The following is a 27,182-nucleotide window of genomic DNA, read 5'->3' as shown; positions in this document are numbered from 1 at the left end:
CACAATTTTTTTTTCTCAAAAGGTTCCCTGAATAATATTGAAGCTGACATTTTACAGGCAGAACACATTAATGAAATGGCACTTTTCTATAGAGATTAGAGCTCTTTCAACTTTATGCTAGTTTTTTTTTTTTTTTTTATTCTGACTCTGTCAATCTAAGGTATTTTACACCATGTATTTTAAGAATTCTCTGCAGAGTCCTATGTGAAAGGAATTTCCAGCAGTCACATGTTCTCATACAGTCTCCTCTTTGTTTTCAGCCAGACACTCTGCTTACTTTGATACCTTCTACCACTAGTCTTGCTTTTAAGATCTGAAACATTTGAACATGAACTTGTACAGTACCTTGCTCATGCAATGCTGCTTCAGCTTTGTAAGCAGGGTACCTTATCTTTAGCAGCTGCTTATCCCCATAATCTACTAATTTGTGAAGAGGTTGATGCAATGACCACAAGAGGTTCAAGTTTTCTGTGCAAGGTCCGTAAAGACATGGGTGAGCGAGTTTGGGGTGGAGGAACTTGACTGGCCTGCACAGAGTCCTGACCTCAACCCAATAGAACACCTTTGGGATAAATTGGAGCAGAGACTGCAAGCCTGACCTTCTCGCCCAACATCAATATCTGACCTCACAAAAACGCTTTTGGAAGAATGGTCTAACATTCCTATAGACCAGGGGTGTCCAAACTTTTTTCAAAGAGGGCCAGATTCGATGAAGTGAACATGTGTGAGGGCCGACCATTTTGCCTGACATTCTTTGAACCATTAAAATTCGGTCATTCGAGCACTCATACCTGGCCCAACAAAAATTCTCGTGCCTTTGTCGCGCTCGTTTGCCTGACACACAGACGAATGCTCTGTTCTTTGGGGGTACCGTTAAGTCTTAATGGTACCCCACACATTGGAAACATGGGGTGCTTTTGGTGCAGCGCAATTAAAAAAAAAAAAAAAGCTCTGGGACTTCTTTCCCTGCATTTTTGTGGGTATGGAAGCCCATTGAAATGCATGGGCTGCCCTACACACAGCATGCAGCCATGCAGATGTGAACCAAGGGCTTATTGGAGGGGCAGTAAAACTACATGGTTAAGCTGTTTTTACCACCCCCAACTTCTCCCCCTTTAGCTGCAGAGGGAGCAGCTGGGGGTGTACACATGCTGTGGCTGCAGCTGGAGGTATGCTCAGGGTGAATGGGCCTGCACTGCAACTACCCCGCAACTGTGTAGACTGCACAGTTGCGGTATAGTGATGCTACATTTACGGGCTTAAAACAGGTGGTGAGGAGGCAACATAATGCCTCTTTACCACCTTTCAAATGCCTCTGAAAAGCGATCTGTATATGGATTGCTTTCCAGAGGAGCAGCAATCCTGGCTGCTATCACACACACAAGCACCACAAAAGCAGTTCTGATGGTACAAGAATGGGGGGGGGGGGGGGTCTGGATTAAAAGTAACACACATGCATACACATACACACAGACATACACACATACAGACACATGCATACACATACAGACACATGCATATACTTACATACATACAGACACATGCACACACACACATACAGACACATGCACACACATACATACATACAGACATACACGCACATACAGACATACATACACACACACACACACACACACACACACACACACACACACACACACACACACACACACATACATGCACACAGATACATACAGACACACATGCTGCACACACATACAAACACACATACATGCACACACATACAGACAGACATACACGCACATACATACAGACACACATGCACATACGCATACATACAGACATACATGGACACACACACACATGCAATCATACATGCACAGACACACACACACATGCACATACAGACACACATACACATACATACATACATACAGACAGACATGCACACACACACACACATATAGACACACATGCACACACATACATACAGACATGCACACACATACATACAGACACACATACATACAGACACACATACATACAGACACACATACATACAGACACACATACGCACATACACACATGCACATACACACATACATACATACATACATACATACATACATACATACATACATACATACATACATACAGACACACATGCACACACATGCATACAGACAGACATGCACACACATACATACATACAGACATGCACACACATACATACATACAGACATGCACACACACACACACACACACACACAAACAGACAGACATGCACACACACACACATACAGACACACATGCACATACATACAGACACACATGCACACATACAGACACACATGTACACACATACATACATACAGACACACATGCACACACACACACACATACACATAAATAAAGCCTTTTTAAAACGAATCTAGCTTGTAGTACAGTACCTTTCCATTCCATTTCCTCATTCAGCCGGGTACTGCACTGTAGGGGGAAGCAGAGAGCACAGCACACTCCTCTGCACTTTACTTTCACTTTTGAAGCCGACGGAGCTTCACACAGTGCCGGGGATCGGCTCATTTGACAGCCCTGATCCCGCAGCACACCAGGCGGGCCGTTCAAAACCGGACTGCGGGCCGCGATTGGCCCGCGGGCCGGACTTTGGACATGCCTGCTATAGACGCTCCTAAACCTTGTGGACAGTCTTCCCAGAAGAGTTTAAGCTGTTATAGCTGCAAAGGGTGGGCCAACCTAATATTGAACCCTACCGACTAAGACTGGGATGCCATTAAAGTGCATGTAAAGGCAGGCGTCCCAATGCTTTTGGTAATATAGTGCATATACTTACATAGGGACTAGTGTTTCTAATTAGTCATATACAACATCTGCATGCAAAAGTAACAGATATCCTCTCCCCCCCCGAAAGGTGCCAAATGTGGCACTGGAGGGGGGGAGGGTACAATGAGCGAAGTTCCACTTTTGGGAGGAACTCCGCTTAAAAGAAACAAATAGTTATTGGCTACAGAGGAGGAAATAGTTTTTTTTTTTGTGTGTTTATAGGAAGATTGCTGTTAAAGCTTCTTTCATATTTAGCTGGTCTCCAAAGTTGCATGATTTCCAGTGCGACTTTGGAGCGCTTTTTGGTGTGGTTTTGATTCTACTTTACATCCCGTGGATCAAAGTCACATCAAAGTAGTGCAGACACCTTTTCAAAATTGGTGTGCGATTTGTCATGTGAATTTGATGTCCAAAGTTGCATGACAAATCACACAAGTGTGAAAGGAGCCTTAAAGCATTTTTAAAGTTACCATCGGCTACTTTGTATTATATAAATATATACCTGAATGTACAGTCTTCGGATAAATTCCAGCAGGATGCTAATGCTGAACATTCCAGTTTTCCGCTCACTTTTTTTCACGTACTGTGGGGAAAATTAAACCTAATGGTGTTTGTTTCTCAGCCAATCAAATCTGAGATGTTCTCTTTCCAGAACAGAATAACCACTTCAGCCGCCCCAGAAGAATTTACCCCCTTCCTGACCAGAGCACTTTTTGCGATTCGGCCGGCACTGCATGGATTTAACTGACAATTGCGCGGTCGTGCAACGTGGCTCCCAAACAAAATTGAAGGAAAATTGTTTGATTCCGGGCAGTGGAAGATTTATTAACTACTAGCAAAAAATAATATAATTTAAATAAATGTGTAAAATCAAATTACATATATAAAGAACTGCTGCCCTTACTGATTACTCCCACCTAAGTGGGGTAGAAAGATAAGAAAAAGAAAATAGAGGTAGGTGTGATGCTGTTAATTTAAATAGCTTAAATAATAGTGATATAATGATGTGCCTAGTACAATTAATTAATACAGCTTGTGAAAAATAAACTATATATATATATATATATATATATATATATATATATATATATATATATTTATTGTAGGTAATGATGTAGAAAAATGCACAAAATTATAATATAAGATGTGATGCTACGCACAAAATGAATCCATAGAAAATGGTGAATAAATCAAAAAAAAAAATCCATGATTGCGTGAAAAAATGCAAAATTATATATCTCCAACATGATCAGATGTTTACAATGTGAATATGCTAATACAATTTCAAATTTTAATATAAAACAAATATAAACGTTCATAATCCCAAAAAGATTAAGTAGATGAAAGTGCTTTGTGCTGGTGAAGGGAAAAAAAAACCCCGCTGCTCTAGTTCCTCTTGGAAGGTGCACACAGCATACGTGATTTATTCATGCTCTTATTGTGAATGCACTCACCAGAGATCATTCCCCCTCCCGGGGTATGGAGCATTCATAGTTTTTGCCACTGTGCAGCACTCTGGAAAGTTATCCAATCCTAGATGTCCTGATAACGTTTCCCTGGTTTAGGTGGGCTGGCAGCCCATTTAAAAATTAGGAGCTGCATAAAGAGTTACTAAACAAAGAAGTGTTAATTGCCATAATTCATTCACATAACGCCACTGTGTTCTGTGTCTGGCCAGCCCTGATTGGTGCTGCTCCGGTCACATAACTCTCCTCATGTGTGCAGACTATTAGTCTGAACACATGAGGAGAGTTATGTGACCGGGCAAACCTTACCGGGACATGTAGGATTGGATAATTTTCCAGAGTGCTGCACAGTGGCAAGAACTGTGAATGCTCCGGCGCTAAAAACAAAAAAAAAGCGTCAATTTTGCTATAATATCCCCCCCCCCAAAAAAAAAAAAGATATATATATATATATATATCTCATTTTTTTTTTCCCCTCAGTTTAGGCCAATACATATTCTTCTACATATTTTTGTTAAAAAAAAATTAGCAATAAGCGTTTGGTTTTGCGCAAAAGTTATAGCGTTTACAAAATAGGGCATTGTTTTTATAGCATTTTTATTAATTCCTTTTTTTTTTTTTTTTTTTTTTTTACTAGTAATGATGGCAATCAGTGATTTTTATCGTGACTGAGGCATTATGGCGGACACATCGGGCATTTTTGACACATTTTTGGGACCATTGTAATTTATACAGCAATCGGATGCAAAATGCACAGATTCCTGTATAAATGACACTGGCAGTGAAGGGGTTAAATGTGTCCTGGGGCGTGTTGCTAACTGTGGGGGGTGTGGCTATGTATGACACCTCTTAAAGGGCAACGTATAGGTACGTGATTCTGCCTGTACGAGCCCTTCTGCCGACGTATATTGGCGTGAGGCAGTCAGCAAGTGGTTAATCCAGCATAATAGCCCTTGGGGGAAGAAAAGGAGGCCTTACTTTCTCTTCCCATGGTTTATTAGTTAGGTCCGCTATCTTGTGGACATGCTAGGGCAGTGGTCCTCAACTCCTGTCTTCAGCACCCACTAACAGGCCAGATTTTAGGTATTATCTTGGGAAGATTCAGACTAGAATACTGCAATCACTGAGCAGCAAATGATATCACCGGTGATGTATTTCAGTTATCTTGCAAACCTGGCCTGTTAGTGGGTCTTGAGGACAGGAGTTGGGAACCACTGCTCTAGGGGAAAGCTGGCATCTATAATCTAATGAGGTGTGTGTGCTTCTCACCAACCAGTTGTTGTTTTTCCAGAGCACGTTGCACATCCAGAGCACACCGTGACTTCACCGGCGCATGCGCTCTGAAGGAACAGAGCTCCCTGATGGGGCCATGTGCAAGGGAGTGACGTCATTGCAGCTCGGCCATTTATACAGTCAGAGCCAGCAAACCCTAAGGGCCGGTTCACACTGCAGGCGAGGCGACTCCGACTTGCCTCGCCGCGACCTGCCGCGGCCTCAGCGGCGACTTGCAAATGACTTCTGTATAGAAGTCAATGCAAGTCGCCCCGAGGTCGCCCAAAAGTAGTACGGGAACCTTTTTTCTGAGTCGGAGCGACTCGAGTCGCTCCTCTCAGAACGGTTCCATTGTACAGAACGGGGGCGACTTGCGAGAGCGAGGCGAGTCGTGTCGCCTCGCATCGCCCGCTGTGTGAACCGGCTCTAAAGGAACACCCGGTGAAGATGGAAGCCCTGTCAATGGTGAAAGCGTGCTGATGGATTCATTCGTTCTAACTGAAGTCTTTGATAATGTGCTAGTATGCGATGCATACTAGTACATTGTAACATTTCCTTGCAGGTGTTTTTTTTTTTTTTTTTTGGAATGCCCAAGTTTACTACCGCTTTAACCACTTGCTTACTGGGCACTTAAACCCCCCTCAGTCCCAGACCAATTTTCAGCTTTCAGCGCTGATGCACTTTGAATGACAATTGCGCGGGCATACAACACTGTACCCAAATGAAATTTTTATCATTTTTTTCCCACAAATAGAGCTTTCTTTTGGTGGTATTTAGTTACAGCTCGGAGTTTTATTTTTTGCTAAACAAACAAAAAAAGATGCAAAAAAAAAAAAAAAAAAAATCATGTTTTAATAGTTTGTTATAAAATTTTGCAAACGGGTCATTTTTCTCCTTCATTGAAGTGCGCTGATTAGGCGGCACTGATAGGCTGCATTGGTGGGCACTGATGGGCTGCATTGGTGGGCACTGATGGGCTGCATTGGTGGGCACTGATGGGCTGCATTGGTGGGCACTGATGGGCTGCATTGGTGGGCACTGATGGGCTGCATTGGTGGGCACTGATGGGCTGCATTGGTGGGCACTGATGGGCTGCATTGGTGGGCACTGATGGGCTGCATTGGTGGGCACTGATGGGCTGCATTGGTGGGCACTGATAGGCATAGTTAAGGCGGCACTAATAGGCACAGATAAGGCGGCACCGATGGGCACAGATGAGGCGGCACTGATGGGCAAAGATGGGCACAGATAAGATGGCACGGATGGGTGGCACGGATAAGTGGCACGGATGGGTGGCACGGATGGGCACTGATAGGTACCACAGATAGATGGGACTGATGGGCACTGATAGGTGGCACTGCTGGGCACTGATGGGCGGCACTGCTGGGCACTGATGGGCGGCACTGCTGGGCACTGATGGGCGGCACTGGGGTGCAGCACCTTTGAGGCAGATTTTGGGTGGCACTGCTGGGTGGCACTGTGGGCACTGCTGGGTGGCACTGTGGGCACTGCTGGGTGGCACTGTGGGCACTATGGGCACTGCTGGGTGGCACTGACAGGGGGGCACTTACTTTATTTCAGGATGGCACTGTGGGTGGCAGGTGGGCACTGGCAGGGGGCAGGTGTCCGTTTAAATTGCTGGCCGTGATCGGGACTGATGTCCCGAACACGGCCGCCGGCGATCGGCTTTTTTTTTTTCTCCTCGCGCTGTCAGCGCGAGGAGGAATACTAGCCGATTACCGACTCCGTTTTATCACATGATCAGCTGTCATTGGCTGACAGCTGATCACGTGATAAGGGGTCGGGATCGACCCCTTACACGAATCGGTGATCAGGCGAGTCTCACGGACTCGCCGATCACAGAGCGCGCCGCGCGCGCCCCTCAGGGGGCGCGCAGGCCGCTCGTAACCGGGACTACGTCAATAGACGTAGTCCCGGAAATGTGGGTCCGCGCTATTGCCGTCATTTTGCAATAGCGCGGTACCCAAGTGGTTAATGGACACTGGAGGAAAAAAACACAATACTTTCTCAATTCTATACTGTTTATTAACTACCCCCTCTGTGATAGAATGTTAACCTGCTATTTCATAAAAGCTTTTTATATGGATGTGTAAAACTAAGCTATATATGCAAGCCTCATATAAATAGTAACAGTCAATGGAAAGCTTTGTGTGTGCAAATGGACTTTTTCTAATTGAAATCGTAAAGAGCTGTTATTATTTTTTCTTTGCACATATATGCTGCTAGTTCACATTGAGAACATATTTTATTCTGTAATAACAAAGCTTTAAAAATGAACAAATATTGGTAAATTAACATTTTGCAATTACAAGAATAAGAAGAATTGGAGAATTGTGGTGTCCTCCCCAACCTAGGATGAGCCCAAGTGATATTCTAGTAACATTCAGAATTGCATATAAATGAATAATGAAGTAACACGTGTACATATGAGCCCCATAAGACAGATGCTGACTTTATTATTGATAATTAAAGTGGAACTCCAGGCAAACAACTAAAGAAATCTTTATATTTTAATCAGCAAAAGGTTCAAATAGAGATTACATAAATCTACAGGTAAACTATATAGGCTCATTTCCATCTTTTGCTACATTGAAGAGGAGCTCTGGTCTTTTTTTGTGTTGTTTAATAGTCAGCAGCTACATAAACTGTAGCTGCTGACTTTTTTAACCACTTGCTTACTGGGCACTTAAACCCCCCTCAGTCCCAGACCAATTTTCAGCTTTCAGCGCTGATGCACTTTGAATGACAATTGCGCGGGCATACAACACTGTACCCAAATTAAATTTTTATCATTTTTTTCCCAAAATAGAGCTTTCTTTTGGTGGTATTTAGTTACAGCTCGGAGTTTTATTTTATTTTTTGCTAAACAAACAAAAAAAGATGCAAAAAAAAAAAAATCATGTTTTAATAGTTTGTTATAAAATTTTGCAAACGGGTCATTTTTCTCCTTCATTGAAGTGCGCTGATAAGGCGGCACTGATAGGCTGCATTGGTGGGCACTGATGGGCTGCATTGGTGGGCACTGATGGGCTGCATTGGTGGGCACTGATGGGCTGCATTGGTGGGCACTGATGGGCTGCATTGGTGGGCACTGATGGGCTGCATTGGTGGGCACTGATGGGCTGCATTGGTGGGCACTGATAGGCTGCACTGGTGGGCACTGATAGGCATAGTTAAGGCGGCACTAATAGGCACAGATAAGGCGGCACTGATGGGCAAAGATGGGCACAGATAAGATGGCACGGATGGGTGGCACGGATAAGTGGCACGGATGGGTGGCACGGATGGGCACTGATAGGTACCACAGATAGATGGGACTGATGGGCACTGATAGGTGGCACTGATAGGTGGCACTGATGGGCGGCACTGCTGGGCACTGATGGGCGGCACTGGGGTGCAGCACCTTTGAGGCACTGTGGGTGGCACTGTGGGTGGCACTGTGGGGTGGCACTGTGGGTGGCACTGTGGGCACTATGGGCACAGATGGGGGGCACTTTTACTTTTAGTTCTACTTCAGGATGGCACTGCGGGAGGCAGGTGGGCACTGGCAGGTGGCATGTGGTGCCTTGCATTGCTGGCCGTGATCGGGACTGATGTCCCGATCACGGCCGCCGGTGATCGGCTTTTTTTTTTTCTCCTCGCGCTGTCAGCGCGAGGAGGAATAATAGCCGATTACCGGCTCCGTTCTATCACATGATCAGCTGTCATTGGCTGACAGCTGATCACGTGATAAGGGGTCGGGATCGACCCCTTACACGGATCGGTGATCAGGCGAGTCTCACGGACTCGCCGATCACAGAGCGCGCCGCGCGCGCCCCTCAGGGGGCGCGCAGGCCGCTCGTAACCGGGACGACGTCAATAGACGTAGTCCCGGAAATCTAGGTCCGCGCTAATGCCGTCATTCGGCAATAGAGCGGATCCCAAGTGGTTAAACAGACATTTACCTGTTCCAGGATCCAGTGATATGCTCATCACTTCCATCACCCTTCCCTCGGTCTTCTCTCCCCGGCTCCGGTATCTCGACTGTGGGCACCCGGCTGTGACAGCTTGTGGCTTTATAGCGGAGTTCCCACTGCACATGAACGAGCTGCGCATTGACTGGTCCCGCAGTCTTTTGGGACCTATCCCAGATGACTGCAGGGAGGGGAGGGGGAGAGGAGAACTTCCGGTCGGATTGCCTAGGCGATTAGGTACCCCCCCAAAAAAAAAAAAAAAAAAATAAATAAAAAAACATTGGAGAAGGAGAGGGAACCTTCCCTTTTTCTGTGGAGCTTTCTTTTAAGGCACATTGCATTAAGGCTACCCATTTATTTGAATTGGGTTTTCAACGCACCAAAGAGAGGTTCTTTTGCCGTGCATTATCGTAATAAAACTAAATCCAGCCTTAAACTCCTCAGGAGTATACAGGAGTTCAACACTGCTCAAGCCAGGACAGAGTAATAGTCATTGGGGTGGGTTTACTAAAGGTAAAAACATTTGAAGAAAAGAGGTTTAAACTTAAAGAAGGTTCTATACTGTAAGAGCGGTAAGGATGTGGAATTGCCTTCCACAGGCGGTGGTTTCAGCAGGAAGTATTGATAATTTCAAAAAACTATTAGCTAAGCACCTGAATGACCACAACATACAATGTAATACTGACACAAAATCGCACACATAGGTTGGACTTGATGGACTTTTTTTTTCAACCTTGCCTACTATGTAAATAGACTGTGCACTCTGCAAGTGCAGTTTCTTCAGAGCTTAGTAAATGAGGCATAGCTCTGATGACTTCCATTATCCAATCATGAGCAAGGGTTTTCTTTGCAAAGTGAAGCTTCACCTCATTTGCTGAGCTCTGGAGCAACTGCACTTGCAGAGTGTAGTCTATTTGCCTTCAGTAAATCCACCCCAATGTATTTTTCATTTGAAGCATTGAGACATCCCACCACCAGTGTATATGGACACTGCTGAACATTTTTATAAATATAAGAAAATACGTGTCCTATTCACTTGACTTGTGCTAAGAAATATGCGGCTAGCTTTGCTGCCTTCACCTGAAAATGCTGATTACATGACTGTCATACTGGTCTAGCAACATTAATACTTTCTGAACACAGAAAATGAAGATCAGGAGTTTTAAATGCATTCCATGCTTGTTGCAAGCAAGTATCTCAAAAAGAATTGGAGACAGCCAGGTATCTAGCGCTTTCAGAAGGTCAGCAATGATGACCTGTCTGTCAGCACAGGCTCCTGTTGATGTATGATGCATGCTGTATGTTTGCACGGGACCTTGCTTTACATGTATAAACATTAACAATGGAAATTTTCCCTTTGCCTTTTACATGATTTTCTTTTTTTCTTTTTTTTCCAGTTAATGTGGCCTATCCAAAAGAAAGCAAATTGACTGTTAAATCTGACACCATGTCAGACCAGAATTATCAGCAATTAGATGGTAAGCTCTTGCTCCTGCAAATTTCTAATACAGGGTATTCTAGTCCTGTAGATACCATACTGTCCATTTGTTTTACATAGTTTTCTTTTGTGTTGTGATTATGTATTATATTAGAGTGTTAATACCTTAATCCATACAAATATCCTTTTACCCTGGAGAGTGTACTGCACACTATTTCTAAGAAACAGTACAGCGGACGGATCTATATCACACAGGCTTTAGTATCTGGTGAGGTTCCTGAGAAAGTTTGCTGGATGAATGCGATATGGCTGACTTGGTGCAGGTCTGGGAGATGTCTTATACTGGTGAGTATTGTTATCAGTGGAGAGCAGGATGGAGTGCTTAGGTGGGAGGGGTGCCGCCTGCACTGCACAGTGCCTGAAGAACCAACCTATACAGTTGTCTGCTCCTTCTTGTAGAATAATGCTAGCTTTGTTGGAACCAAAATGACAGCATGATGCATGTTACACTGCGCTCAAATCCATGGTGGAAATAATAAACCCCAACATTTGTGTTTGCCATAAATTTCTGATCGGCAAAAAAAAGAACTCCTAGGACTGTATACTATACTACTGAAAACTCTTAGAAGTCTTTAATTTCTAGTCACATCCCTCTTATACATTACACTCCAATAATAAGTCTGTATTTATTGGATAGATAAGCTTTGGAAAACCTATACTAAGAAAAAAAATGTAGGCTGCTGAATGCCCCTCTGAAAATGCTAGCTGACATTGTCATGCTGATCCTTTAGCTTCAATACTTTTCCGCCAGTGACCAGGCACAGATCACTTGTTTAAAAAAATATTGACGCCAGCTTGTAGGCCTAGACCTAAACAGTGACAGTCAGTTAGCTAAGGGATCAGAAGGAGAGCAGCGGTGACCGCTCCTGTACTTCTCTGTACAGGTTTCATGACGCGGATAGACTGAAAACTGATACCAGATGTACAATACGTAAACCAGGTTTTGTGGAAGCTTGTAGATTCCATTGTGAATTCCTCCCTCTAGTGGTCCTAAGTAACATTGAATCAGATCAAAACCTTCCCCAAATTGGAGTGAACATTTTTTCATTTTTAGAGTAAATCCATGTAATGGTTATTGCAATCTTTAAAAATGATGCTTGCAGTTGCTTACACATCAAAATCATGTGATGAAATATAGGAGCCCGTCCCTGCTGACCTTTTGAAAATGCTGGTTGCCTGGCTGTCTCTGATTTATGTACTAGTTTGGGGTTAATAACTAATAAGTACAATGAAGCTATATGGCAGAAAGTATTTTCAGGGGTAGAGATCAGCAATAGCAGCTCTCGTAGTTCTTTTTAATTAATGTTTAGAAAATAAATATCCCAGACCTTGTTTATTTGGTAGCTTAACATAAATAAAAATCCGGTATTGCTTGCCATATGTGTACACTATTGATCTTTATTCAACTGTTCTTAGACCCCTTTCACACTGGTGTTTTTCAGGCCCCTTTGGGCTACAAATGGCACCTGTAAAGTGCCTGAAAAACATCTTCCCTTGAAGCCCCAGTGTGAAAGCCGAGTGCTTTCACACTGGGGCAGGGTGCTTGCAGAAGTCCTGCAAGCAACATCTTTTGGGTGTATACACCCCTCCTCCACCACCCCTGCCCATTGAAACGAGCAGCATTTTCCAGGTGCTATTAACCCTTTATTCGGCCTCTAGCGGGGGTGAAAAGCACCGGCGCTAGCGTCGCTTTACCGCTGATGCAGCTGACAGCCAGTGTGAAAGGGGTCTTTGAGCAAGTGTGAACAAGCCCCAAATACTGCCGCTTATGAAACGTGTCTATAGCGTTAAAGTTGTTGTAAACGCTGTTAAACCACTTGTGCCTACAGGTAAGCCTGTAATGAGGCTTACCTGTAGGTACTGTAAATATCTCCTAAACTTGCACAGTTTAGGAGCTATTCATGATATACGCTGTCATCGGCTCATGCGCACTGAAGAAACAGCCCGCTGGTGCCATTTTTTTTAGGGCCCGTGCCATGACCGGCGGCTACCACATGAGAGCGAGGGAGTGACGTCATCGTGTCTCTGGCCAATCACAGCGCCAGAGCCCAGGAACCTGGAAGTAACGCCAGGGACCACCGTGAGTCTGGTCACGGGTCCCGCGGACTTGATTGACGCGGGCATACCTGCGATCGTCTCACGGGGCGGCTGAACGAGGAAATGCCGTTGTAAACAGCATCTCCCCGTTCTGCCTAGCAACTAGTGACGCTGATCTCTGCTCTATGTGATCAGTGTTCACTAAATTAAATTAAAGCCCAGCCCCCCACAGTTAGCAACACACCCCTAGGAACATTTAACCCCTACACTGCCACCTACTGGTTAACCCCTACACTGCCAGTGTCATTTACACAGGAATCACTGCATTTATATAGCAGCGATTGCTTTATAAATGGTCCCAAAAATGTGTCCGATGTGTCCGCCATAATGTCACAATCACAATAAAATATCACTGATCGCCGCCATTACTAGTAAAAAAAAAAAAAAATTTATAAAAATGCCGTAAAACTATCCCCTATTTTGTAAACGCTGTAACTTTTGCGCAAACCAATCAATAATCGCTTATTGCGATTTTTAAAAAAAAAAATTTTTTTTTTTACCAAAAATATGTAGAAGAATACGTATCGGCCTAAACTAAGGGAAAAATAATGTTTTTTTTATATATTTTTGGGGGATATTTATTAAAAGTACAAAAATACAAAAAGTAAAAAAAAAAATGATTTTTTTTTCATAATTGTCGCTCTATTTTTGTTTATAGCGCAAAAAATAAAAACCGCAGGGGTGATCAAATACCACCAAAAGAAAGCTCTATTTGTGGGGAAAAAAAATGTCAATTTTGTTTGGGAGCCACGTTGCACGACCGCGCAATTGTCAGTTAAAGCGACGCAGTGCCGAATCGCAAAAAGTGGTCTGGTCTTTGACCAGCAAAATGGTCCGGGGCGGAAGTGGTTAATGCACGGTTGATAAGCGCTTAATGAGCTATAACACTATAGGACTGTTGCTCAACATTTAGTGGAGCCATATGGAGTGACATTTTGATTTAGTCAAATCATGTTCTGCCATTCTGTTTTACAGAGAGTGGATCAGGAGATCATGGGTCCAAGTCAGATCTCAGTGATAACACCCCTGAGGCAGAGGTGGAGGGGGAACCATTTACCAGCTATTTTGATGAAAAAATTCCCATTCCAGAGGATGAAAAAGTAAGTAAACTGTAATTGACAGCTGGTAATATTGTGTGTTTTGACTATTTCCAAGCAAGTAGACAGATGGTCTTCAATCCTCAAAGTGTTTCTAAAGGCTGAAGTGTTTTTTTTTTTTTTTTTTTTTAACCTTCATTTAATTCTTTGCATTAAGGTAAAAAAAAAACCTTGTGTGTGCTGCTTCCCCTCCCATGCTTGCCTAAGCCTGATATCGATCCAACGCTGTCCATGAGAGCAGCATCGCTGCTCTTTCTCCTTACTGGCTCAGAGCCATTGGCTCCTGCTGCTGTCAATCACAGCCAGTGAGGAGCGAGAGCAGGGCTGAGTCACACTGTATGTGTGGACACAGAGTGCAGCTTGGGAGCGAGACTACATCAGTGCCCCAGAGCAAGCAGCTTGCTATGGCACTTAGCAGGGGGGGGGGGGGGACCAACGAAGAGGAGGATCGGAGCTGCTCTGTGGAAAACAATTGCACAAAGTCTGTAAGTATAACATGTTTGTTATTTTGAAAAATATATATTTTTACATTTTTACAATTCATTAAAAAGTTAACCTTCTTCTAAGCTGTGTTTATTTTTTAAAGTGGTTGTAAAGGCAGAGATTTTTTTTTTTTCTCAGTGCATTCTATGCATTAAGATAAAAAAAATTCAGTGTGCAACAGCCCCCTTATACTTACCAGAGCCCCCTCTAGATCCAGCACTATTGGCTCCTGCTACTGTCAATTAAAGTCAGTGAACCAGTGAAGAGAGTCGGGGACAGACAGAGCCACAGCTCCGTGTCTGATCGGGTGCCCCCATAGCAAGCTGCTTACTTGGGGGACACTCAGCAGGAGGGAGGGGCCAGGATCGCCGGCCAGGGACCCGAGAAGAGGAGGATCTGGGCTGCTCTGTGCAAAACCACTGCACAGAGCAGGTGAGTATCACATGTTTGTTATTTTTAAACAAAAGAAAAATCAAGACTTTAATATCACTTTAATTCCTGCCCTGACATTGGCACTGAAAGGTATCCTGATGCCAGTCACTTTATAAAAGTGCCATGCCATCAAATATGGTCAGCTGATTGTTGCTGCAGTTTTCTTTCTTAATTCACTTTAACAGCCCGTTCACACCTGAACGTTTTGTAGCCCTACGCCTGAAGCTACAAAACGCTGGAGGGGAAAAATCCATTATTCTCAATGGAGATGGTTCACATCTCCACTCCATGTCGCCTGAAGCCCTACGCCTGAAGCTCAAACAAGTTCCGGACCCTTTTTTGTCGCGCGAATTGGGCTGATTTGGGCGTTTTCATTCCCATAGAAACTAATGGAAACGCTCGATTCGAGCGTTTAGCGCGACAACGAGCGTTTCTACGGGCGTTTTGACGCTGTATCTGCTCAAGAAAAAATAAGCACATGAAAAATATTTTTCCTATTGGCTGAAAAAAACCGCCGAAGTTAAAAAACGCTCGTTGTCGCGTGTTGTAGTGTGACAAAACGCTCGTTGTCGCGTGTTGTAGTGTGACAAAACGCTCGTTGTCGCGCGACAAAACGCCGGTAAAATCGTTCAAACATGCTACGCTCAGGTGTGAATGCAGCAAAGCCTAATGCCGCACACACACTATCAGAAAAAGTTCTGATGGTTTTTCCGATGGGATTCCGCTCAAGCTGTCTTGCATACACATGGTCACACAAAAGTTCTCTAAACTTTCGACCGTCAAGAACACGATGATGTAAAACTCTACGACGAGCTGAGAAAATGAAGTTCAATGCTTCCGAGCATGCGTAGGAATTTTGGCACTTTGGAATTTGTACAGACGATCGGAAATTTCCGATCTGAACTTTTTCCGACCGAAAAATTGAGAACATGCTCTTAATCTTTTGCTGGCCGAAATTCTGCTAGCAAAAGTCCGATGGAGCATACATACGATCGCATTTTCCGACCAAAAGCTCTCATTGGACTTTTGCTGGCGCAATTTCCGATCGTGTGTATGGGGCATTTAGTTTAGTTATTTTTTTAAATCGGAACAAGGGACAGTACTTTAAATGAGAAGTGTCCTTGCTGATGGCTGCTCTTTTCCATCCTCTGCCCATCAATATCCCCACAGTGGTAATCTTCTGGTGTTGTCGGGGTTAATATGGACCTGTCATAAGCACTCGCTAAAATTGCTGACTATGCCTATTCTTTCCACCCTGTCCTCCATTTATAAAAACATACTATATCTATGAAAAGCACTGTATAAGTGGAGGACCGGCAGAAGAATGATTTTTTTATTTTTCATTATTGGAAGCTATAGTATAACTTCTATGGGGTGGGGTGGGAGGGGATGGAAAGAGCAGGCATAGTCAGCACTCTGGATGAGTGCTTATGACGGGTACAACTGCTGTATTAACCCCTGTAACAGCAGAAGATTGCCCCTGCAGTGGTATTTCACCAGAAAATAATTTTCTGCTTGTGTGATTTCCTTGCCGATTTTTCCCAGAAGTCTGCACTAATATACAAATCGGATTTTAGCATCCTCATTAAAACAATTAAAAAGTCACTCCCATTCAGAATCAGTATCCAAAGCAAAAACAGCTTTTCCTTTAGCAGAAATCAGTAGAAATCTGCATCAAAGTTTATTAAAATCCTTAAACTGTTGATACACAAAAATGTCTTCCTCATACACCGTGTATCACCACTGCGCTTGCTTTAACATGCCTAAATCCCTACACCTAAGCCGCTACTTATAAAAAAATAAAAATGCCCAGTGTCTATGTAAATTCTCTTTTTCCTTAGAAATTAAAAGAAAGAAGAAAACAAACAGCACTCACATGTGTGATTGAGTGAAAATCACATGCAACTCTAGCTAATCTAGTGTAATATATCCTAAAGAAAAAATTAAAATATGGCAAATTTAAACATGCATTCAGTGAATTTTTTACCAACCCACATATAAAATTATAACAAACTTATAGTATATTGATAAATTAATCAAAACAAATACAGTGCCCTTCTCCTTTTATACCCAAAATCCATCCAAGTGCAAAAATATGATCTAAAGTCCATAAGTGATAGTCCACATAAAGACACACAGAAAAAACAGTGATGATCCGTGTCTTCAAATTATACAAATCTTGCAATTAATTCCTTTACCACACCACAGTGTCCTATGTGGTTAAACTCACCATCTGAAAAGCCTCACACTTCCGTGTTTGGTTAAAATGGCTTTTACCCTCTAACCAGGGTTTTAAATGGGAGATCTCCAGGCTTGCAGTTCCCACAATCGCTATACTTTTCTTGGCAGTTCACACAAATATATCCATGCAAATAAAAAGAGAGACTGCCTCCAATAGCGTAATAAAGTTAAAAACTCTTTAAACACACTTAAAAAACTCACTCCAATGCACTCGCATGAACTTCAAAAATAACTCGCCAAACAAAATTGCACTTCACATCACTCTTTAAAACTATATGCTGGAACATGGATGGTCGCAGCGGACCGTGGATTTACGAAGTGGGCAGATTACTTCTCACCCCTCCTCGTCACCACTCCCGCTATGCTCTTTTAAGAACCAGAGTGTACAGCGTCCTGTGTCCCTCCTTTCCGCTCCCACCGTCCACCAATCACCCTGCAGTGTTCGGTGTTCTATGTCTGTATTACACGTTCGCCAGATAGCCACGTCCCAACATGTTTCGTCATTAACCTGACTTATTCACCAATGAATAAGTGACTAGAATGCATGTTTAAATTTGCCATATTTTAATTGTTTTTTTTTTTTTCTTCTTTAGGATATATTACACTAGATTAGATAGATTTGCATGTGATTTTCACTCAATCACACATGTGAGCACTGCATGTTTTCTTCTTTCTTTAAATTTTTAAGGAAAAAGAGAATTTACATAGACACTGGGCATTATTAAAATCCTTGAAATGTACATTGATTATCCAGAGGAGATTGTTTGTTTTTTTGTTTTTCGCAACAAAAACAGTTACTCTTTAAAAAAATATGGAAACTATCTTTAGGTATGTAATTATTTTCTTTGCAGAACTCCTTGTTCAGTTTCCGTAAGCTTTGGGCCTTTACTGGACCTGGCTTCTTAATGAGCATTGCCTATCTAGATCCTGGAAACATTGAATCGGACTTGCAGTCTGGCTCTGTTGCTGGTTTTAAGGTAAGTGAATGATACTGGTTAATGAAGCCATTTACTAGGATTATGATTGATTTAAAGCAGTATTAAAACCAAAAGCAAACATTTATTATATTGCAGCTGATCGATTCTTAGATGTGATGGCTTTAATTTTTTTTTTTTTTTCTCTCCTCTTCTTTCTATTTTTCATATGGTGATACAGCCAGTAAGTCTTTTGTTTTTCAAAAGAGCAAGCTCTCTTAAAGATGTATCATTTTACAGGGATGAGACAAACCATTTACTACTGACAGGGGTGCTTAAAGGCTAAGTTCACCATTTTTTTTTTTTTTCTTAAGTTCCAGCTTCCTGATGCACCAATATACCATTACTGTACCTCTGTTGCAGAAAAGCTTTCTCTGTGTTCTATGGCTCGTATCGTTAACAGCGTCCCAAACACGGAAGCAAACACATTTTGCCACGTGCAAAATTGTGCATCAAATGTATCAAAACATGCAGTAAAAAATGTGTAAACTGCAACACATCAAAACGACCTATGAGTCATGCCACAATCCTGCCCAAAAATGTGCACTCCCGCTACACTAGGTGTTAGTGGGCCCTGAAAGTGAAATTGGCAACAATAACAGCCTAGTGTCTCTCGGCTACCAAGTACTTCCAGTACTATCCTTCCACGTACTTGTATAAAGTTGGCCATATGCGAATGATACACTATGCAATTTGATTGTACTATCTCTGTACAGTTTCCTTTTGATTCGCCAAACTATGAATTTAAATAGGAGGACACACCCAAACAATCCGTTAAATTTGTATCAAATCATGCAGGACCTTGCCCTACAGAGCTCAATAAACACAGTTTATTGTTACTACAGTAGTTACTTAGGGTGACACTTCTAAGGATAAATGTTATATAACAATTTTAACAAGTTTTATTAGCATCAAAAAGATATAGACAGTAAATATTGAAAATATAGAAAACACACAGCACCTTGTTACATGTACATATAATGGAAACCGCTAAGTTACTGCAATGTATTTGGATGTTCTTATCGCGTAAACCTTTATTCTGGAATGTATATTGCATTTATAAATAGTGACTGATGAATATATTACAAATAATCATACAATGGGATCTAAAATGACACAAGGCTTTGCTCAGTATCAATAAATACATTAAACCACAAAAGCCATATACATCATGTTTGCTCTGTGGGTAGTAATCTTCCCTGCAAAATTCTTTCACCTTACCCACTTGGCTATATTGTCACTGTGGGCATGGGGTATATAAGAGACGTTGATCACGAAGATCAGGCACATTTTAACCCTATGGCTGATGCTAGGCTCAACACAGCAAGCGATAAGCTACAATGGTCATGTACACCACATGCAAGTTGTGACCCCTTAAAAGAGGAGTACAGCCAAAGATCGTTTGGCTGTGCATCACAAGAATGCAGTCTGTTCTGCACTCCTGTGACCCGTTTTCAGCAGACAACAGAGCTTGTCCAGGCTGGAGAAAGATCGTGACACTATGGTCGCGGTCCTCCCAAAATCCTGATGAGAGCCTGAGCCAGCCGTTCCCACCCCCTCCACAGCCCAGAGCTCCAGAGTGAAGGGGGGGGGGGGGGTCCCAGGACAGACATCGGTGACTGACAATCAAAAGCTCTCTTGTCACGGAGCCAAGAACTGAGTGATCAGCGGTGTTTGATTGCCAGCGAGGGACCGATGCAGCATCCACCTAGGTAAGTATGGATTTCAAGAAAACAACATAACCCAAACTTCTATTTTAAGAACTCTATAACCATATCCTCATTGTTAAATCACAATGGCCTTAATTGCATATTCAAGAACATATGCATCATGAGGGTACAGCAACCATAAACTGGATGACAGATACTTGGCTTGACTTTTACTTAGAGTAGTATAATAATGCTAGCCAAAGACTGGTATAACATAACAAATTCATCCTAATCGAAATCCACATACATGTGTTTTACCATGGATTGAAAATGTCTCATACAATGTGGTATCAATAAGGAAATGCTATACCAGCAAGGGTCTAAAGTATGTAGTACCAGTTAGACCACTAATGCACCGTTGTGGCTAGCTTACAGGCTAGCTTACATCAGGTTGCCCCCTAAGTCCAGCAACAGTCAGTTCCCATCTCGTTCTATGTGATTGTACTTGTTGATACATGACTGGGATAGAGCAGGTAAAAGCACCACCTTTAGGCGACTTTTAGGAATTTGTGAGATCACCAAGAGACTGTAGCTGTCAGGTGGAGAATCGTCAAAGAGCCACATCACTTGTTAAACCAGCGACATTAAAACTTAACAACCATTGCAAAGTCAGCAACAGCTGGTTGGTAAAATTTCAAACCGCGTTATGTGGTGTAAGCAGGGCAAATGACAATGGTGTATAGAGCCCGTCAGATCCACTTCTTTCTGCATGTCATACAAATTTGTCCTGATGCACTAGGAAAGTGTGTGGAAAGAAAAGGTGGTATAGTATAATGAGGCAGGTGTATTTCAGAGAGGTAAAACACACCCTGTTCTGTGATGCAGAAAAGCAGTGCATGATGGGATATGACGTTTCCTGGATGGTCACATGATGCTACACGAAGTTGAGACTCAAAGTACATTTTTTATTTTTTTTTATTTTGAACAGAGTGGGTGCAGATATAAAGCTGCCATGGAATAGGCAAGTGAGAGATGAGCACATTGGGATGGCTTGGGCAGAAAAGACATTAGAAAAGGTTCTGTCTATTATGAAAAGTAGAATTCTGCCTGAAAAGGTGAACTTGGCCTTTAAAAACAGCTTTTACTTATTTCAGTAAAACCTTTATTAGGGAAGAATGCCTAAAAAAGAAAACCAATGTAGCTCCACATCTAATATTTGGTAAGCTCCAATATATTATATTTTTGGTTTTGGGTTTAATACTATTTATTTGTGAAAACCTTTACCATATTTATGAGCTGCATGCAGGAGACATGCTCCAGAACAGCCCATTGCATGTGAACTCTGATATCTGAACTGTACCATTGCCTGTAGTGGTACAGCAAAGTTCTCCCGGTGCCCTTAACTGTACTGCACAGTATTGTTATGTGAGCCTTTTAAAGAGACCTGATTGGTTTACTCCCTCTTTGATTCCCTGCAAAGGTAAAGCATAATGGACTACTATGCATCGCATAGCAGTCCATTATGCGTCATTTACCTGACACAGGAGCCAGCGAAGTCACCGCTGTCCCCTGTAGTTCCGAGCGTCCATCTTTTTGGTGGATCTTGCTGCTCCGACACTGTGATTCGCCGGAGCAGCGATGACGGCACTCCCACGCATGCGCATGGGAGCCGACACTCGCAGCATATCGCCGCGATCTGCAGCTTGCCCAGTGCACCTGCGCGCCGCCGACAGCGGTGGCTGTCTTCAGGTAAATATCTCCTAAACCGTATAGGTTTAGGAGATATTTCTTGGACCTACAGGTACGCCTTAATCTAGGCTTACCTGTAGATCAATGTGGTTTGTAAGGGTTTACAAGCACTTTAATGTCCTGCATTTTTATTACATTGCGAGAAAGATGCCCCAGACCTATAGATGAATAGAACATTATATGTGTTTTACATGCATTTTAATATAGAACTTGCTTCCTGTTCACAGAACTTATAAAAAACGCCTGCATTTTAAAACTTGAACGTATGAACCAGTCCTAAAACATACTTCTGCACTTCTAGCGCCCAGCTAAAATTGGATCTTTTTGTTTTTGTTTGACTGTGGCTGTAGGATCAGCAGATTTTACTCTCCTTTGTTTGAAGAGACACCCCTTCCCACAACCCTCCTCCTCTAATACACATACCATTAGCAATGAGCCCCTTCCCTCCCTTTTGTATCCATACTTGCTAGTGGCACAATGAGGCAGATTCTACACCCTTGTGATTCTCTGTATTCTGTATATACAGTATATTATTATCAAACAGCCCATGAAGTGCAAAAAATCATGTTAACAATCAGGACGAACTTCTCAGACAATCGATTTTTCTGTTCATCAGTCAAAGTAAAAACAGCGCCGCTTACCAGATGTGATGGATCTCAAAATATAGAGATTGGATAGTATCACTTGGCTACGGGCGTTGCATCCACCGGCTTCTGCAATGGCAGGATCTTTCCTCCTGTAGCGGTCTTTACTCTGCTTAACCACTTCAGCCCCGGAAGAAATTTACCCCCTTCCTGACCAGAGCGTTTTTTGCGATTCGGCACTGCGCTGCTTTAACTGACAATTGCGCGGTCGTGCGACATGGCTCCCAAACAAAATTGGCGTCCTTTTTGCCACAAATAGAGCTTTCTTTTGGTGGTATTTGATCACCTGCGGTTTTTATTTTTTGCGCTATAAACAAAAAAAGCGTCAATTTTGAAAAAAAAGCATTATTTTTTTTAACTTTTGCTATAATAAATATCCCACAAAAATATTTTTTCCCTCGGTTTATTGTGACTGCGACATTTTGGTGGACACATCGGACAATTTTGACACATTTTTGGGACCATTGGCATTAATATAGCGATCAATGCAATAAAATTGCATTGATTACTGTAAAAATGTCACTGGCAGTGAAGGGGTTAATCACTAGGTGGAAGTATATAGGGGTTAAGTGTTCCTAGGGGTTTGTTTGTGTGTGACACCACACTGATCACTGCTCCCGATGACAAGTAGCAGACGATCAGTGTGCTGTCACTAGGAAGAACGGGGAGATGCTGTTTACATAGGCATCTCCCCGTTCTTGAGCTCCGTGACACGATCGCGGGTATCGCCACAGTGATCGAGTCTGCGGGACCTGCAACCACGGTCACGGAGCTCTCACGCCGCCGGCGGGCAATTCAAATTAATGTTCAGGTACGTTACTTTGCCTAGCCGTGCCGTTCTGCAGATGTGTATTTACAGGAGCCAGTCGGGAACTGGTTAAAACACTCCACTCAGAGCCTTCTAAAAGCATAGATTCCTCCAAAGGATGTGTTTATAGAATGAAAAGGGGCTTTGTGGTGCAGTACTCCAAATGTAGGCACTGACATCCAAATAAAATGGTATTCAGTGTATTTAAAACCAGCCGCGACTCATGCCAGCCCGCTGGTGTGCAGTGATGTCAAGATCTGTAGCTCCACCAGACGCGTTCCCCCCATACAAGGCTTCGGCTGGGAAAGCCTCCTTTGGACTACACAATCACTTTTTTTATATTTTTAAATTTTATATTTCCACCTTTTTTGAGCTTATTTGTTTGAGTGTGTGCTGGCACTTTTATGTGCTTCTTTGAGTTTTTGGGTTTGCACATTTTTATTAGATAAAAACACACGTTTATGGACTAAATATTTTGTTGTTTTTTTCTGAACACATTTAATATGTATGTGTATATTATAATATATAAAAATACAGTTTTGTTTGCTTTATTGGGTTTAGCACAGATATCTTGCTTTAAACATCTATTATCAAGCAGCGACTGACACAAACACAGGGTGGGGCTCTATTTTAATGCAAGCCTTGGAGAGCACTTTTGGAGACAACCCGACCCCATGGCAGGAATGGCACTTGGAATATGTTGGTTCCATAACTGAATGTAGTAAATCTTTTTATTGCTCCTGCTGGATTTATAAATGTATGTACTGGTGCTTCTTTTCATTTTGAAAATTAAACTATGAATCACATGTGACATTTCTACAGCTGCTCTGGGTCCTTCTGGCTGCTACGATTATTGGCCTCCTTCTTCAGCGACTGGCTGCCAGGTTAGGAGTAGTGACTGGTCTGCATTTAGCGGAAGTGTGTAATCGGCAGTATCCCAAGGTTTGTTGTAATCGCACATTCGATTATCTAGTTTTCCCTATTAATGTCTTATTTGTATTAATGCATATTTTGAATCCTGAAGAATCAATTAAAAGACTGGTAAAACTTTTTTTTTTGTTTACATAAAGAAAACGTTTATGCTTTTAATCAGAGTTTTACAAATGTGGGCAATGTCCCAAAAATGTTATTTGTCCTAAATGCAAGCATTAGTAAAGTCAGTAGTTAGAACCCAGAAGTTGTCTTTAAGAAAATAGAACATTCTTTTAATATGTAGTATGCGGTTTTTGCCGAGAAAGTTTCTCAACATTGGAGTGTTGACTGTGTCCGAGACCAAAGCTGCATGCACTCGCATCCTGATTTCACCTCTGCCCACATCTCCATCCTTATGTCACCCCATCCTCCTGCTGTCACCTCTGGCCCTCCCATGATTTCACCTTTGACCTCTTTGTGTAGCCTCACACAATCTTGAATGAGTGTGAAGAGGCTGTATTCTGGATGAGCACGATCTATGCAGTAGGGATGAGTACTTGTAAACAAAACATGTCATGTGATTATTCTTTGTCACATGACAGACTACCTGGGATCTCGAAACCACGGCCCTCCAGCTGTTGCGGAACTGCACGCCCCATGAGACATTGTAAAACGCTGACATTTACAGCTATGACTAGGCATGATAGCAATTGCAGTTCCTGAACAACTGGAGAGCCATAGTTTGGAGACCCCTGATAGACTATGTTGCGTTTAATACATACCAAATATAACTAGGTGGGCTTTGACCATTCTGAATCCAGAGCTGAGCACTTCCAAGTTCATTCATTGAGGAGGAGATTGGTAAATCCCATCTTGTTTTCCATCCTGATTCCCCTTAAAGTGGCCCTGGGCTCACTGAGGAGAAAGGCGATGCCAAGAGAAGGTAGCCAGAACAGACTCTACAATGTTCTCTTTATGGTTTTTTTATTGAGTGACTGCCAAACACAGTCTGCAATACCAGTCATGGGGAGAAGATTGCTCTTGAAAGTACGTAAAGGCTAAGTTCACCTTCCTTCCCTTTTTTTTTTTTTCAAAATTACAGTTCCCCTATGCGCCAGTATAGCATTATTGTACTTTTTTTGCAAAATTATCAAAGCTTTCTATAAAATTTACAGACACTTTACTCTCCTTCATCCATGATTCCAAATGTATCTGAAGCTTGTATGCAACCTGATCGTGTATTTAGTGAGAAGGGTTATCACTGATTGCATTTCATTTAAAAAAATGTGCAGCTGGGAGTGGGAGGGTAGATGATGCAGGGTGTGTGCTAATGAGGTCAGCTGGTCAACTCCTTCCTATGTCATAACCTACAGTCTGTGGGGTCTGTGGGGACGTAAGACGAAAGAAATAGATATGTTTGACATCATGAATGGAGGACAGTAGGGTACGTGTCTGTAGCTTTCATGGAAAGTTTTTGATATTTTTGCAAAAAAAAGTACATGAATGCTATATTGGTACATAGAGGAGCTGGAATGTAGGGAAAAAAAGGTGAACTTTGGCTTTAAAGTGCGAAACTCTTTTTTTAGTTTTAGCTTGTAAAAGGTCAAATCCCCTGTATTAAATTTTTTTTTTTTTCATATTGTTTCTAATGTGAGAAATTTCTCCAAAGTGAAGGAAGTCCCCCTTTTAAAGAGGAAGTAAACGCCAGGGTTTTTTCCCCTCATTTTTTTTCTTCCCTGCAAAGTAAAGGCATAAGGTGCTAGTATGCATCACATGGTGGTGTAGTGGTTAGCACTCTCACCTAGCACTAAAAAGGGTCGCTGGTTCGAATCCCAACCACGACACTACCTGCCTGGAGTTTGCATGTTCTCCCTGTGCCTGCGTGGGTTTCCTCTGGGTACTCCGGTTTCCTCCCACACTCCAAAGACATGCTGGTAGGCTAAATGGCTTCTGTCCAAAATTGACCCAAGTATATGAATGGGGACCTTTGATTGTGAGCTCCTTGAGGTTAAGGACTGATGTGAGTGTGCAATGTACAGAGATAGGGACAATTTGTAAACACTCTCAGGTTGAACTGGATGGAATGGTGTCTTTATTCAACCTTACTAACTATGTAACTATTAAGTGACCCCTGCAAATGAAGCCCGCTGCAGGCCGCATCCATCTTCTTCCTTCTGGGCCCGCAGACTCCGACTGTGTGACTGGTCGAAGCCCCATGACGTCACTCCCACGCATGCGTGTGGGAGCCGCCACTCGCGACACATGCTCCTGAATAAACGGCACAGGTGGCTGTTCCTTCAGAGCACATGTCCCGATGACGTCATTGGTACAGCATACAGTAAATATCTCCTAAACAGCACACGTTTAGGAGATATTTACAGTACTTATAGGCAAGCCTTATTCTAGGCTTACCTATAGGTACAAATTATAAAGGCAGGTATACAACCTCTTTTAAACAGTTGTCACATCAGGTGTCCCTTCATTTCCTGTTTTCCAGCAGAACAAACAAAGGATGACCACGCTATCTGGATGGAAGTGGATGACTATAGCTCCTCAAAGTATATAAAATCTGAGCCAATGGTAAAGGATAAAAGGTGAAAACTTATTGTTACAATGTAAAATTAAAACCATGATGGATTGTGCGATACCATCCTAATGGTTGTACATGCAGATGGGCTAATGCCCACTGGATCCATTGGGCTGAGGAGCGGGAGGGTGCAGTTTGGCAATGAGCCGCTGGAAGCGAGTCCAAAACACTTGGGAGCCATGCCGGTGTATGTCGGCACTCCCTAGTGACGTCACTGCGACCACAAGGCGGAAGTACAGGACCAGAATTGTGTACAACTTTGTACTGTGAACAATACATTTCCACGTTTTAGCCTTTACCATTGGCTTGGATTTTATACATTTGAGGAGCTATAGTTATCCACTTCCATCCAGATAGCACTGTCATCCTTTCTGGTTGTGCTTATGGTTACTGTGTGTACTACTCCTGATGGCTGCATCAGATTGACCTTTTGGTCAGTGAACGGTGTTGGTCTCCATAGGGCCAAGTGCTTGGAACATACTGCATATCCTGTTTTC

At 42.7% G+C, this 27,182-nt stretch overlaps 1 protein-coding gene across 4 annotated transcripts in view; it reads left to right on the top strand.

The window, feature by feature from the left end:
• The window catches only part of SLC11A2 (solute carrier family 11 member 2), a 132,456-nt gene that overhangs the window by 39,667 nt on the left and 65,607 nt on the right, over positions 1-27,182 (top strand). For all 4 annotated transcript variants that reach the window (XM_077483666.1, XM_077483665.1, XM_077483667.1 and 1 more), the window contains exons 2-5: positions 10,912-10,992; positions 14,085-14,209; positions 18,214-18,339; positions 24,009-24,128. In XM_077483666.1, the coding sequence (XP_077339792.1) occupies positions 10,912-10,992; positions 14,085-14,209; positions 18,214-18,339; positions 24,009-24,128 (452 nt within the window). The remainder of the gene's footprint in view (positions 1-10,911; positions 10,993-14,084; positions 14,210-18,213; positions 18,340-24,008; positions 24,129-27,182) is intronic.

The sequence above is a fragment of the Lithobates pipiens genome, unplaced genomic scaffold, assembly GCF_037356315.1.
Source record: "Lithobates pipiens isolate NorthernLeopardFrog02 unplaced genomic scaffold, aLitPip1_a1.2 Scaffold_16, whole genome shotgun sequence".
NCBI lineage: Eukaryota > Metazoa > Chordata > Amphibia > Anura > Ranidae > Lithobates > Lithobates pipiens.
The sequence above is the reverse complement of the archived record's forward strand: the minus strand, read 5'-3'. Positions and strand labels throughout refer to the sequence as shown.